Source organism: Rhamphochromis sp. 'chilingali' (genome assembly GCF_963969265.1).
Source record: "Rhamphochromis sp. 'chilingali' genome assembly, chromosome: 20".
Taxonomy (NCBI): Eukaryota; Metazoa; Chordata; class Actinopteri; order Cichliformes; family Cichlidae; genus Rhamphochromis; species Rhamphochromis sp. 'chilingali'.
In genome coordinates, this window is record NC_137947.1 from 6,079,989 (window position 1) to 6,093,094 (window position 13,106).

General features: G+C 41.0%; 1 protein-coding gene across 3 annotated transcripts in view; it reads left to right on the forward strand.

The window, feature by feature from the left end:
• Positions 1–11,436, forward strand: part of inpp5a (inositol polyphosphate-5-phosphatase A) — a 157,197-nt gene extending 145,761 nt beyond the window's left edge. For 2 of the 3 annotated variants that reach the window (XM_080868670.1, XM_080868672.1), the window contains exons 13-16: positions 6,611–6,722; positions 9,525–9,593; positions 10,880–10,967; positions 11,301–11,436. In XM_080868670.1, coding sequence (XP_080724796.1) covers positions 6,611–6,722; positions 9,525–9,593; positions 10,880–10,960 — 262 coding nt within the window. In that variant the 3' untranslated portion in view covers positions 10,961–10,967; positions 11,301–11,436. The remainder of the gene's footprint in view (positions 1–6,610; positions 6,723–9,524; positions 9,594–10,879; positions 10,968–11,300) is intronic. The other variant, XM_080868671.1, reaches the window with a different exon arrangement.
• Positions 11,437–13,106: the final 1,670 nt, after the last annotated feature.

Here is a 13,106-nt window from a genome sequence, read left to right on the forward strand (position 1 = left end):
CCGCTGTGGCGATAATAGCCGAAGATTGTCCGCCGTCATGTATCGCTGCCTCTTGTCTGAGACGATGCCACTGAGAAGAGGCCTTTGTTAAAAACAATCTTACACAGCGAGGATTAAATGGATGCCATCTGTGTCTTCTTGTCTTCATTTAGAACAGCTAAAGGCACAACGTGTCATAGCCGAGCCCCGGCAGGCTGTGAGCCATGAGCTACTGATGGCATTTCGCTCTGTTTGTACTGCACTATGCCAATGTTGTGCCTGCGAGCCTCCCAGCTCTACAAACCGAAGCAAACATTCAGCTTTATTGATAGCGTTTGGCTGATCTTTTTGAATTTCTGCGTGTGTATGTGTGTGTTGTGTTTTGCCAGGCCTCCCCTGACAACGGCAAACAAACATAGCTGTAGAGGCAGCGAGTCGTTCGAAGCCCGCAGTTTCAGACTTTTTTTAGCCAATCCCAGCTCGACAGCGGCCACACCAGCATTCTGCAAAGCTCTTTAGTGTTCGTGACCTCAGGTCGCTGATACGATGACTCTTATCTCTGACTTCCTGCCCTACCTGTATTCTCAAATTTATATTGCCCTCATCAAATACTGGGTAAGTGAATAGTGCACTGTTTGTCCTGTCACTTATTTGTCATTATGAAGAGCAATAGCTTTTTATGTGAAGAGAAGAAAATGAGACAAGGAAGTCTTGCCTGGGAACAATTACAGAGTGTCTGCTCCAGGCAAAACCGGTTGTTAAAGTTGCCTACAACCTCAATTTTACAGACAATATTTTTCTTTTAAAATGATAATTGGAGTTTGGTTTATTGTCGTAATGTTTGAAAAAGATGTAACAGTTCAGCGTTGTATAAATAAAGTGTGTGTAGTTGCTTGTATAATACAGTAATGTGTGTCATTGCTGCCTCTCCCTCTGCTGGGAGAGGCTGATTGACACTGTAGGTAGGGCCGGTGTTCACCTCTCCAGCATTTACTGTTGCAAGACAAACAAGCTGACACCAGCCACAACACATGTGAGTAATGTGCCAGCAGCAAAGTCAAACATTAAACCCCAACCCAAGCGTGAATGAATGAGCTCTCGATGACTGCTAGCGGGTCTCGATATGCGACCGTTTGCACATGCATCATCTGTAAAGTGGTCAGCAACACAGGAGAGCGTGTTAACGAGCAGGGAAACTGTGTTCTTACCTCAACTTTACACAAGTGAGAGAAGATGTCTTAGAATAGGGCCTGACCGATGAATCAGCTGATATTAGCCATTTGCCGATGGGTGTCGGCATTTATAATAGCAGGTAAATGAGAATTAAAAAGTAAACCCGTTGGGAGCTGTGTGACTTTTGTGGCATTCCTAAAGATGTGTTTGGAGCAACACACAACAACAACCAGCTGCAGCAGAGTCAGGCAGATTATTTTTAAACCGCATTGTCATATTATCTTAATAATGACTCATACACATTCATGCATAACAAATGGTAATGAAATCTGTTTGAGTTTGGTGTGACTGAAAAAGATATTTCAGATTTTTAAATCACCAGATATCAGTATTGGTCTTTAGAGTCCTTTATCAGTGAAGCTATCAAAGACCTTTTCTTCCTCACTTTTTCAGTGACAGTGTTTACATTTGATAGTGTGCATAGTATAGTATGTGCATATCTTAGACAGGCCATTTGAGCTTTGACTATACTTATGGTTAGAGAGTAGTTGTTAAAAACAGTATTAGAAAAAAGTGTACTTGCAACATCAGGTCATGTAAGTTATCTTTTTTATTTTACTGTTGTTACATTTCATGTAAACCCACTATATACCCAAAACATGGAGAGTTAGTGAGCCTTATAGCTTTTGGACTTTTAGAGGTTTAAAGATAATGAATTACTCAGTTTTGTCACAATTTATTATTTTGATTCGATTTATTATTGTTTCAGTATCAAGCAAACTGTGGTCATTGCATACTGAATGTGAGCTCCATAGACTATGAAGCTTTGAATTTAGAGAATGTTTATTAGTTAACTGATCAAAGATGAAGTCGTTCTCTTTGAAGTGATGAAAAATTCTGAAAAGAGTTTCGAAATATTCACAAGTGGCCGATGTTTAGATGGGCAGCCAAGCCAAGTAAATCCTGTTTGTGTCAGCCACTTTATCTGACTGTCAACAGCTGATTGTGCATTCAATAAAGTTTTGACCTGACTCGAGGTCCTTCATGAATTTTCCAGTTTTCCATTTTATATGTAGTCTAACAGTATTAGCACAAAGAACAGTTGGTAAAGCAGTGCCACTGTTCATTTTGAATCTTTAGTGTGCGAATGTGTGGAATCCTTAAAGTGTACCCCCCCTTCCCAGTTGTTGTTATCAGTTTAGTTCATTAATTAGAGCAGTTAGTCTTGCTGGGGCCAGTAAAGGTGGGATATGAGTTGGCGTCCTCCAGCCCACACACCCTCTCGGACCGTTTACCTTCCCCGATAACTTTGTGAGCTCACTAATCGGACACATTAATCACATCGGCCCCAGCGCGCCGTTCGACTGTTTGCCGTTGCATTAAGACTTGTTATCTCTATTGGAGCCAGTGGAGGGTGTGGTAAAACGGAAAGGGGAACAGCCCAATACCTGCTCACACCAGGCCAGAGAATGGCCCTTTGATGGCCACTGTGGAGTATTTTTAATTAGTTTTTCCAACGTCTGGCTGTCGTCAGAAATAACTGAATGATAGTTTTTGTTGTTGAAGCGCTCAGGAAGTTTGCTATCAAGAGGGAGTTCATTGTTTGAAGGAGGTAAGGGGGAAAACTTGATTTTCTCTCAATCTCTTTAACACTAAAGTGACCCCAAGCTTGTTAGTCAATAAAGCTATAACAGAGTCCCTGATAGGCTGATTGTTCACAGGCTGTTTAAGGCCGGCAGCCGTCCCTCATGAAGCTGCAGCATTCAGGCCACCCTGAAGTCGAGCAGCTCTCCAATCTCTTTGAAGACTTTGCTCTTTTCCACCCTCACTTTGCCTCTTTCTGACTGATCCGTCTTTATCCCCTCTCTTCTGCCTCCCTGTCTATCTCTGTTTCACTCATCCTATTCTTCATGCTCTCTTTTATCCCTGGATCACTTCTTTAGCCCTTTGATTAGCATACCAAAACCCCTATGCATTTCCCCTATGGTTTAAGGGCTATTAATGCTAATTGGAGGCTGGGAACTTCTTTAAGTAGCTCTCTGCAGGTCTGTTTGTACACCTGGTGGGGAGCTCCGTGTGTGTGTGTGTGTGTGTGTGTGTGTGTGTGTGTGTGTGTGTGTGTGTGTGTGTGCGTGCGTGTGTGTGTGTGTGTGTGTGTGTGCGTGTGTGTGTGTGTGTGTGTGTGTGCGTGCGTGTCAGATGAGCCCACTTCACGCCCCAAGATTAACCTCCTACACAAAGACACCCAAACACACTTTTATCATATAAACAGTCTATTGCTGGTATTCTGTTTCTGATAATGTATACAACTGCTGATTAAAGTAATAAATGTATCACAGTAAAAAATATAACCAATGTTATTTCATCATTTTTCATCATGTCTATAGTGGATAGTGTAATGTTAATGTGCACCTTCCTCATTTTATGATGGACACACATGGCAAATTAATAACTGCAATATAACCGTCATGATAGAGAAACAAACCCCCCAAACATGTTTCACTGACTAATCTCCAATAAAACTAATGCAGTCCAATTAATGAATAACTTTCTTAACAGCGCTCATTTTTCATGTATTTTCACTGGCCTGATGTTAAGAAACAAAACTAAATATGAACAGAACAATGTAGCTATCAATAAATCAATCAAGTCAGTTGGAAATACTATATAAAGAATTCTATAGCATATGGTAAACAGTTAGCAATAAACTATAAAAACAGTCAAACACAATCCATTAAAAACTATACAGGGAAAATAATACAGATAGCTGAACCAGACAGTCAACAAGAGGAGGGAGCAACTTTCACATACTCGATCATTAGCATCCTCCAGCTTGATCTAAAAACTCTATATTTGGATAATTTCACTGTTTATATCAGCACAATATGTTTTCAAGCTTTCTTCATCCTCATATCATGACTAATATTATGATCCAGTTTTTTATGTTTGAAGAATTTCTGTCACGTGTCATTGTTATTTAAAATGTAATGGTCTGCAACAGCACCTCATTCAGGATGGTAGTAGTGGTCGGTTGGGCCACACTTTTGATGCAGACATAAATTGTGAAAATGCATGTTTACTAAGTTTCGTACAGACATTAAGGTCCTGATCAGTCCCTTTTACACACTTCTGTGTAACACCATAGTCACTGTTTTTATTTCTCCTTTCTAAAACTGCGCATTTTGTTATGATATTCCTGGAGTTTCCTGGATGAATTCTATTTTTTCCCAATGGGTGGAAGGGTGTTAATGAATAACCAATAATACAACAGTGTTGCAACATGATGTCCATGATAATAGAGGTATCTCAATGCAGCAGTTATCCAGTACTTTGCACTACATTGCAATGTTTTTACAATACATTGCAATACCTGTGTAGCTTAAATTAATGAGCTATCTGATTCGTGTTCACTCGCTCTCATTTACTTTGCCCCTTCGAGTTTCTTTTTCATTAGGCCTCGGTCACATACAGAGACTTGTTGGCGACCTACTGCCAACCTCCGGTCACTAGAGTGTATCCCCCAGCCGGTTGGCAAGGGGTTGCAGGAGGTTACTGGGTGTTGATGAGTGAGAACGGCTGCAAAGAGAGCGCTGCACCAAAAGCCTTCTTGTGATTGCTTTGATCGCTAGCAGATTTCAGTGGTTTGCATGCAAGATGCCCACATGTCTGCAAATAGTTGCTGAGTAACCACTGAGTACTAATGAAACTTTAAAAAGTCCAACACAAACTTGAAGCTTATATATTAAAAGTGAAAATGTAACTAATTAAAAAGGTGCAGCTTTTACTTTGAAGGCAGATGGTCTCCATTTCTGGTTTGTGTTGCGCTCTTGACAGTTTTACCACAGCTTGACAAATGCAACTTTAAAATCAGGCAGCATTATTATATTTTATTTATTTACTTTTTTCATAACAGTGAAACAAAAACACTACTTGTAGTCCCATCCAAAATGCACTGCTTGGATCAGGTGAAGTCGAAACGAAATTATTTATATTGGAACTGGTGTAACGCTAGCAGCTCTGTCAGTGGTGGTAACAGCTGTAACTGCAGAAGCATGAACCCACGTGATGATTTGAATGACCAAACATTGAAAGAAACCACAACCAGGTACGTTTTCTGCCTCAGCACAAAGTCCAATTAAGCTATCAGAGCTTGGCAAGTGTGATGAATGGAAAGCCTGGTGTGTGTGTGTGTCTGTGTGTTTATTTTATCATTAGGGTATCACCATCCTCAGAGAAGGGCTATTTTCTATTATGCAGTTAGCACGTATAGCACTGAAGGAGCAAATTGGATTGGTATTACAGTATGTACGCCCGGCGCTACATCCTGATGAGCGCCGACAAACAAATTGGATTGGTGGTGTGTAAATCTGAAGCAGTTTGATGAGCCGAAGGGGCAAATTGAATTCTCAACAATGTAAATCTGTATCAGCTCAATGGCTCCCCACCCATTCGGAGCCCTGCCGCCACTTAAATCATGCGATTGTTCCCTGCTGTTCCAAGATACAATCTCTCTTAGCCATTTGCTGCAGCACCTAATCTGTTTTTGATGACCGTGTAGGGATGTAGCTATACATATGGGCAACTGAATCTCCCCCACGCTCATTCTTTCTTTTCATTTCCCCCTCTCTCTCGCTCAAACACACACACAAACACGAGCCCTACAGTTGGCAGAGAAAGATTGCTTTGATTGAGCCATCCATGTGTGTTGATTCAAGAGATTACTCAGATGATTGGTCATACTAATGGACCTCCTGTTTTCTTGGGAAAACATTTTGATCTCTGTCTGTGAGATAACATCTCATATTTATTACTCCTCCAAGCCCTGTTGATTCACACGAATCATATTTATTGCTTTCCTTATTGGCTTTTTTTGTGCAACACTTTTCTATAAAATAAAATACGACACAGTTACCCTGTATAAAATATAGTCAAATGCAAAATACGATGGCAAATCATTCATGTTCCCTGGTTTTAACTAATGTTGCAACGCATCATGTCTTGATGGAGAAGTGTTATTGTTATTAATTTGATGCCACTAATGCATTTTAATAGAGCACGGGAGAAACAGGAGATGAGAAAAGCTTAAAAAACAATGAATTTATACATGTTATGCTATTTTTTTTAAAAAGCAGTCTAGAGACATTTTATCTTTAAGATGTAAAAAAATATATAAACGACATCCAAAGTGTGGTCAGACCAATCAAAATACTGCATTTCTAATGCATGATTTAACCTCGGGTTACAGATGAGAGGGACCATCCAACCTGTGAGGTTTAGAAGCATCTGTGATGAGGGGAAGCAAGCATAAGTGCACATAACAAGGCACCATTAATGCTAAACAATATATGCATGTGTTGCTTGAATGCCAAAGTGGCACAGTTATCAAAAACACCTTATAAATATGCATAAATGAATGTTTGCCGTTTTTACAGATCATTCTGCTTGTGTGTTTCTTCAGTTATCCGTACAGTGAAGACAGCAGTCAGGGGAAGCAGTACATGAATACCAGATGCCCCGCCTGGTGTGACCGAATCCTGATGTCTCCCTCTGCCAGAGACATGTTGCTAAAGGTGAGCCTCTATTTCTACTCAAACCTCACCACTCTCCCCTCAGCTAAAGAGCAAGTGTCTTTATTAATGCCTCACTCTGCTCCTACAACTCCATCATCCTTGATCTGCATGCCCCTCCTCTCCTTTGGCACTTCACAGATGGAAGGATGAGGTGTCTGTAAATATTAATTAGCAATGATAAGCCATGGGTCCACCCAGACAGTATATATATCCAAACACTGGAGTTCCAGTGGGTCCCGTCTTCCTCATTGAGCGGCAGATCTGTCTTTTTACTCGCAGAGCTGAAGCCTGCCAGTCCCTGTTCGGCTTCAGATCCATCCCATTATTAACGCCAGCCAATCTGCCACCTCTGGAATCTCAGCCAATAAAACCCAGCTTTGTCTTTAGAGGCCTGACCCTTTTGAGCGCTGGAACACACGGGCTTTCATCTGTTAATGTGTGTGAAAGAGATGCAGCAGTGTATTGTACAGTACCAGTCCACAGTGGGGGGGTTACTCAGGAAGTTTGGCTTCTTTTCTTCTTTTGTCCACAACAAATGAGAAAATTCCTTCCTGAGCTTTATTCTTTACTGACTGAAGCATCACAAGGACCCCGCTCCCATCGCTGTGTTACCATAGATTGTAAATTACAGAGACTGCAGAGGCTTAAAATATGGTAGCATGCGGTTTGTTTTTACCCACTTAAAGTGTCAGAATTATATAAGAGGGGATCCACGCGCACAAACAGCTGGTTCGCTGTTTGCTTTTCTTCCCCTCAAGCACCGGTTAATTGTTTGTAATGCAGGGACAGAGTGGAACAGTTAGTGTGTTCACAGATTGGCTGATGATTCACTGAGCGCACACTCTCTGGCTCCGAGCATTACAGATTGTTGAGACATGGGCCCGTAAACAGCCCGGCGTGCGGCGTCATCTATCATGGCACGGTCGGTTAACTTGCCATCATGTTATTTTCTGCTTGCCGAGCCCTAACACGCCAAAGGTTGCCCGCTGGCTGTGCGGCACAGCACCGGCTCCGGGAGCGGCGGTAATGAATGTTTAGCCGAGCGAGCGCTCCCTCTCTGCCGGAGGGCCCCGGGTAATTTGTTTATCTGTCTAAAGATTATGCAGCCCGAAAATCCACAATTTTATGCTGCCTTTGTAAATTATCAAGTGTGTGTTTGATGAATGTGTCTCAGGCTGCAGGAGGCAGCGGCACAGGAGCCGGCTGCCAGACAAATAGAGAGGAGGCAGCGCGTGGCCCGCTAGGAAAGGTAGTGAGGTGTAGGCACACGGCGTGCTGACCCGGCTCCGCTGCAGGATTGGTCTGAAGTTAATTTGGATTTGGCTTTATGGTTCATTCTCCGGCTCTCTGTCTCTTTCTTCTAAAGTGTCAGTGCCGCTCTCCACATCACAACCGGTGGCACACACCAACCTCTGTGTGTGTGTAAGTGGGGGCTGGTGGCTGTTTAAAAAGTCTTTAGTTCAACCAGACAAGTGTGATTTATACTCCAGTCTGCGGATTTATGTGCGAGTGGCTTCTTTGTGTGCAGGCAGTGATATTGAAACACGGTTCTCTCAGATAAGCACTTAGATTACACTGAGAGTGTATTAGGCCGTGAGGCAAATGTCCACTTTGTAAATTGCTCCTGCTTTTCATTTTTCTTCACGCGAGCTTAAAGTTAAAACTCAAAGCTCGAGGTGCGTTCAGCCACAGCTCAGTGCCGCTGCTCTCTGAGAATCGGGGTAACTATAATCAGAAGGAAGAAGTCCGACGTCGAAAAAGGACGTCGGGCTACAATTAGGTTTTTTTCTTCGTTTTCTTTGCCTGCTGTGATTCATTTTTGTGCCTGTAAATTAGCTTAATTTTACTAATAGCTGTGCCTGAACTAAGCATAAACTATTTAACATCCCCTAATTTACTTAGTAGTTATATCGAGCATTTATTTAAAATTTATCTTCATTACGTCCCATTCAATTGGAGAACTCATTGGGTAGCCTGCCTACTCGCCTTCTGGGGGCCACCTCTAATATTTTGGGGGTTCTGGAGGAGGCAGCATATCTTAATTAGCCAAGGCTTTCTATTCTGTCCACCCAATGCTGGTAAATTAAAAAAACAAAAACAGATCCATTTACCTCCATGCAACCAAAACCAGCTCCAAAGCGACTGATCGGATCACAGCAGAATTGCGTCCCTTTTCCAACAGACTCTGCATTATTCATATTCTAATGTGGGCTTTTTAACATCACATCACTCCCTAATATTTTCAGCATTTCTCAAGCTGAATGACTAAGTGTCTCTCTGTTAGTGAACAACAGCAGTGCTGATATTATTAAGATTTTTCTGGCACCTAAACAAACACAACATTTTTAATCACGTGTCGATTGCGTAAAACAGCCCCTGTAGGACCTGATAAACTTTTACAAATTTCTAATAACTGATGAAGGAGGAATCTTCCTTTATCTGTCTGCACTTCAGAAACAGAGGACTGTAGTCACGCATCTTCTAAGGGAGGTTTTTCTTTGTCCTTTTTTCCAGCACACGTGGAACTTAGATGGCGGGTGTAAGCTTAGTTCTGGTTTCCTAATGTGTAGGAGAGAAGCTCCTCAGTTGAAATTTACTGTTGAAACTGTTTTGTCCAGACGTTGCCTATTTCACTTTTCCAGCTGACTTTTATTTTGAAACCAGCTACATGATCCTCCTAATTGTGTTTAATGAAGCTGCTCCAGTTCATTCAATACCACGACACTAACATGTAGTGATTGTCCTGTGTAAGTGCGACCCCAACATTTAGATCGCACCACGTTTGATTTTGTGTCTCTGCAGCCTGAAAATGAAGAGAAGTCTATAGTCTATGATAACATTGGGCCCAATGTCTGCATGGGGGACCACAAGGTAACACAACCTCACTCACTGTGTGCGATTGTTCTGTGATGTGTTGAATATGCTGCTCTGGAGAAGCTGTGACCTGTGTGTCTGCAGTGTAAAACCAGTGTGTTAAAAATATTCTACTTCAGTTTGTACAAATATTTTACTTCAATACTTTCATTTTGAAGTTTTCTTCCTTTTTGGGGTTAATGTGACTGATTAACTTGAACTATTTAGTTGATAAAATCCTGTTTATATATAAGTAATAGCTTTCTTTTCAATTCATGCTTTAAAGAAGAGAATGATAGAGTTACAATGCTTTTGTTTAATTTTTAAAAAGGAAGAAAGAAAGAAAGTTAAGTCATAATTGTGTACTTATTTAAGTTCAGTTAAATTAATCCAGTGCGAGAGGTAAATGAAGCCTAAGTGAGCAAAGCATGCATCACATACTGTTATTATTATCATTCTGAAAACCTTTAACTTTAGGGTTCATCACCTTAAATAAATAAAAGCATTCGGTTGAAGTTTGTTGAGTTCTTCGGGTTGTCACAGTGAAATATGCTCCAAGTGTGAAGCTGATCAGTCTGCAGAGGCTTTTTTCTGACGTCACGTCTAATAGGATCTCTGCATTTGTCTTTATTTGATTACATGTGTTAGAAACCCAATCACCAATCCCTAGTTCATTTATATAACCTGTACAGTTAACAGCTTATCTTATTATTACTGAAGTCTGCAGAGTTTAAGTATAAAACTGGCATGAATTTCACTAGAACAATAAAACAAACTCTAATAATGATCCTGAATTTTCTCCTACTGTTAACTTTATTAAGCTATTACTGTATTTGTCAGGAAAATTCTGCAGAAAGTAGGAAAGTGGAAAAGATTTTTCCCATAAGGTCAGCTGTAGGGCTGAAGTCTGTGTAGTGTCAGACAGCAGGTCTTCCACTGAAAGAGAGGCGCCTTAAACCAGGTCTTTCATCACTACGCGGTGTGACACGGACGCTGTTGTGTGTGTGCGAGGTGACCTGAGCACAGCGGCAGACACTCCACCGTCCCTTACCTCCAAACCACACAACGCCGCTAAAGTCACAGCTGCCTATGTTTAAAAAATGTCCAGTGTAGTTAGCACACAGGCCCCAAAATGCTCCCGGACTGGTATGTGAGTTTAACCTGCATGTCAGAGGTGCTCACAGGGGTGGGTTGGTCGTTTCGTGGGGTGGAGGAGGAGGGTGGGGTGTGTGTGTGTGGTGTGCTTCTTCCAGAGAAGTATGGAGTTTTCTTACCGTGGTTTGTCTCTGTCCCCCCCTCACCAGCCTGTCTTCCTGTCCTTCCGAATAACAGCGGGGGCAGGTAAACCTAATGCAAATAAGCACAAGTGTTGTGTGGTGCAGTGATGTCGTGGTAAATATCATTCTTTTTCTTTATCACAATTCTTCCCATTGTTGCTATTGTTCACTTTGATTTGCTTGACTGTTTTTTTCATGACTTTGCACAAGTGGCAGGCGTGCCTGCTTGAGGAGTTTTATTGTGAAATAAAACAGCATCGGTGCACAAATCACAGTCACGCGAGATTGCTTAAAATGCTTCTCTTTTTTAAGAAAATCTCGTGCTGCAGCTCATGTTTGACCTTTTTAAGAATCATCAGATTTGTTTGATTAAAAAATCACTTTGGGTGTTGGAGGAGTAAAACTTTTTCCCACCCCGTCCCTCTCCCCTTCTTTTATTCCTCCGCAGGGAAGTGTTGCCAAAGGGGGGAGAACATATTCCGTGAAGCGCCTCTGTGAGAACACCCGAGAAACAAACAGGACACCGCACACACAGCGCACACACACGCACACACACGCACACACACGCACAAAAACACACCCACACACACACTTTGCACAAGCATACACTGAAGAACCTAGACAGACTTTGTTTCAGCAGTGCTGACCAGTTGCAGTAATCCAGACGCCTCATCCATACGAAAACCCCGACCCGGTTTCTTCCCACGAAACACTCGCCGAGATCTGGACGAGCCACCCGAGGGCCCGGCTTCCAGACGAGATACACATCGCTGACCTCATCGTTGCCATGCAACCCTCCCCCATTCCCCAGAGAAAAGGACAACCAGACGGACGGACGGACAACTCTCTTCCATGCCACAGCCTCATTGCCAAAACTCTAATTGAACACAGTCCTACTACATCCTTTTAGACACCGTACTTGGCATTTTTAGGTATGCCTCTATGTATAGAAGCTACTTTCCATACAGTATGTAAGGTGTTTTAAAAAACAAAAAAGAAAAGTGCAATGCAAAAAAAAGTTGTGTATCTATATTGTTAGGTTTATTTGTACATCGGACAGTATAACATAGACTCGTTGATGGTTTTAGTGCCGTTCTCTTCTCTGACCAAACTTTGCGGTCCCTTTGTTGGAATAGATAGAACTTCTAAGTTTATTTCAACAGTTTCTATATAAATACATATATATATTGTTTTTTTTTCTCTTTTGTTTCATTTTGGTTTTTTGAGTTGTTCTTGTCGTTGTGTGCACAACACACAGCCATGCCTGACACATCAGTTGAGTCTTGTTTTATATACTGTACTTTTTAAAGAGATAATTTATAATTCTTACCAAAATGTTTATGCTGGAGTGCGTGCGCAGACACAGCGCGGCCGTGTCGGTGTTCCCACAGCCACGCTGACCTTTGAATAAGTCCATACAACAAGAGAGGAGTGATTTATTGCCTATCCAAGAATGTTTTAAGCAGTGCCATAGACCATGCAGGTGTGTGTATATATATATATGTATATATATATATATATGTATACATATATATATATATATACATATATATATATATATATATATATATATACATATATATATATATATATGTATATATACATATATATATATATATATATTTAAAAAGATAATGTTTCATATATAGCACTCTCACATTATGTCATTCTTATTCTTACTCTAACTTATTTCTATAATATTATGGTTCTGAATGTGATATTTTAGGTAGGTTTGGGTGTCCTTAAAATGTAAACTGTCTTTTTTTGTTTTTTGTCTATTTTTGTTACTGCATTATGGTGCCAAGTATCCTAAACAGGAATGAAGTGTGTCAGAAATACTTAAGATAAATGAGAGAAACTCTAAAAGCAGGGGAGGGGCGTGGGGCAGAGCAGGGAGTCTTGCTATTTGTAATTGTTCAGTATGTAGCCTTCAGCAGCCTCCTTTGCAAATAATTGGAGCATTAGAGGTGATGGGAGACTTCTTTTTTTTTTTTTATCATCATCGATTTCATGTACTACACTACAGGTTTCAGACTCAGTGAAGCCATCAGATTGATCCTCCCTTATTATTATTATTTTTTCTCCATCTAAATCAAACACCAAGTGGAACTGTTTTTGTGCCTGCTGCAGAATTTATGTCATCTTTTGTGATTTGGTCCATAAGACAGAATGTTTATAAAAGTTAAAAAAAAAAAACTAAACAAAAAAAGTAAATGAAACCCTGCTTGTTTTTGTTCCAGCTGCTCGTTGTGAG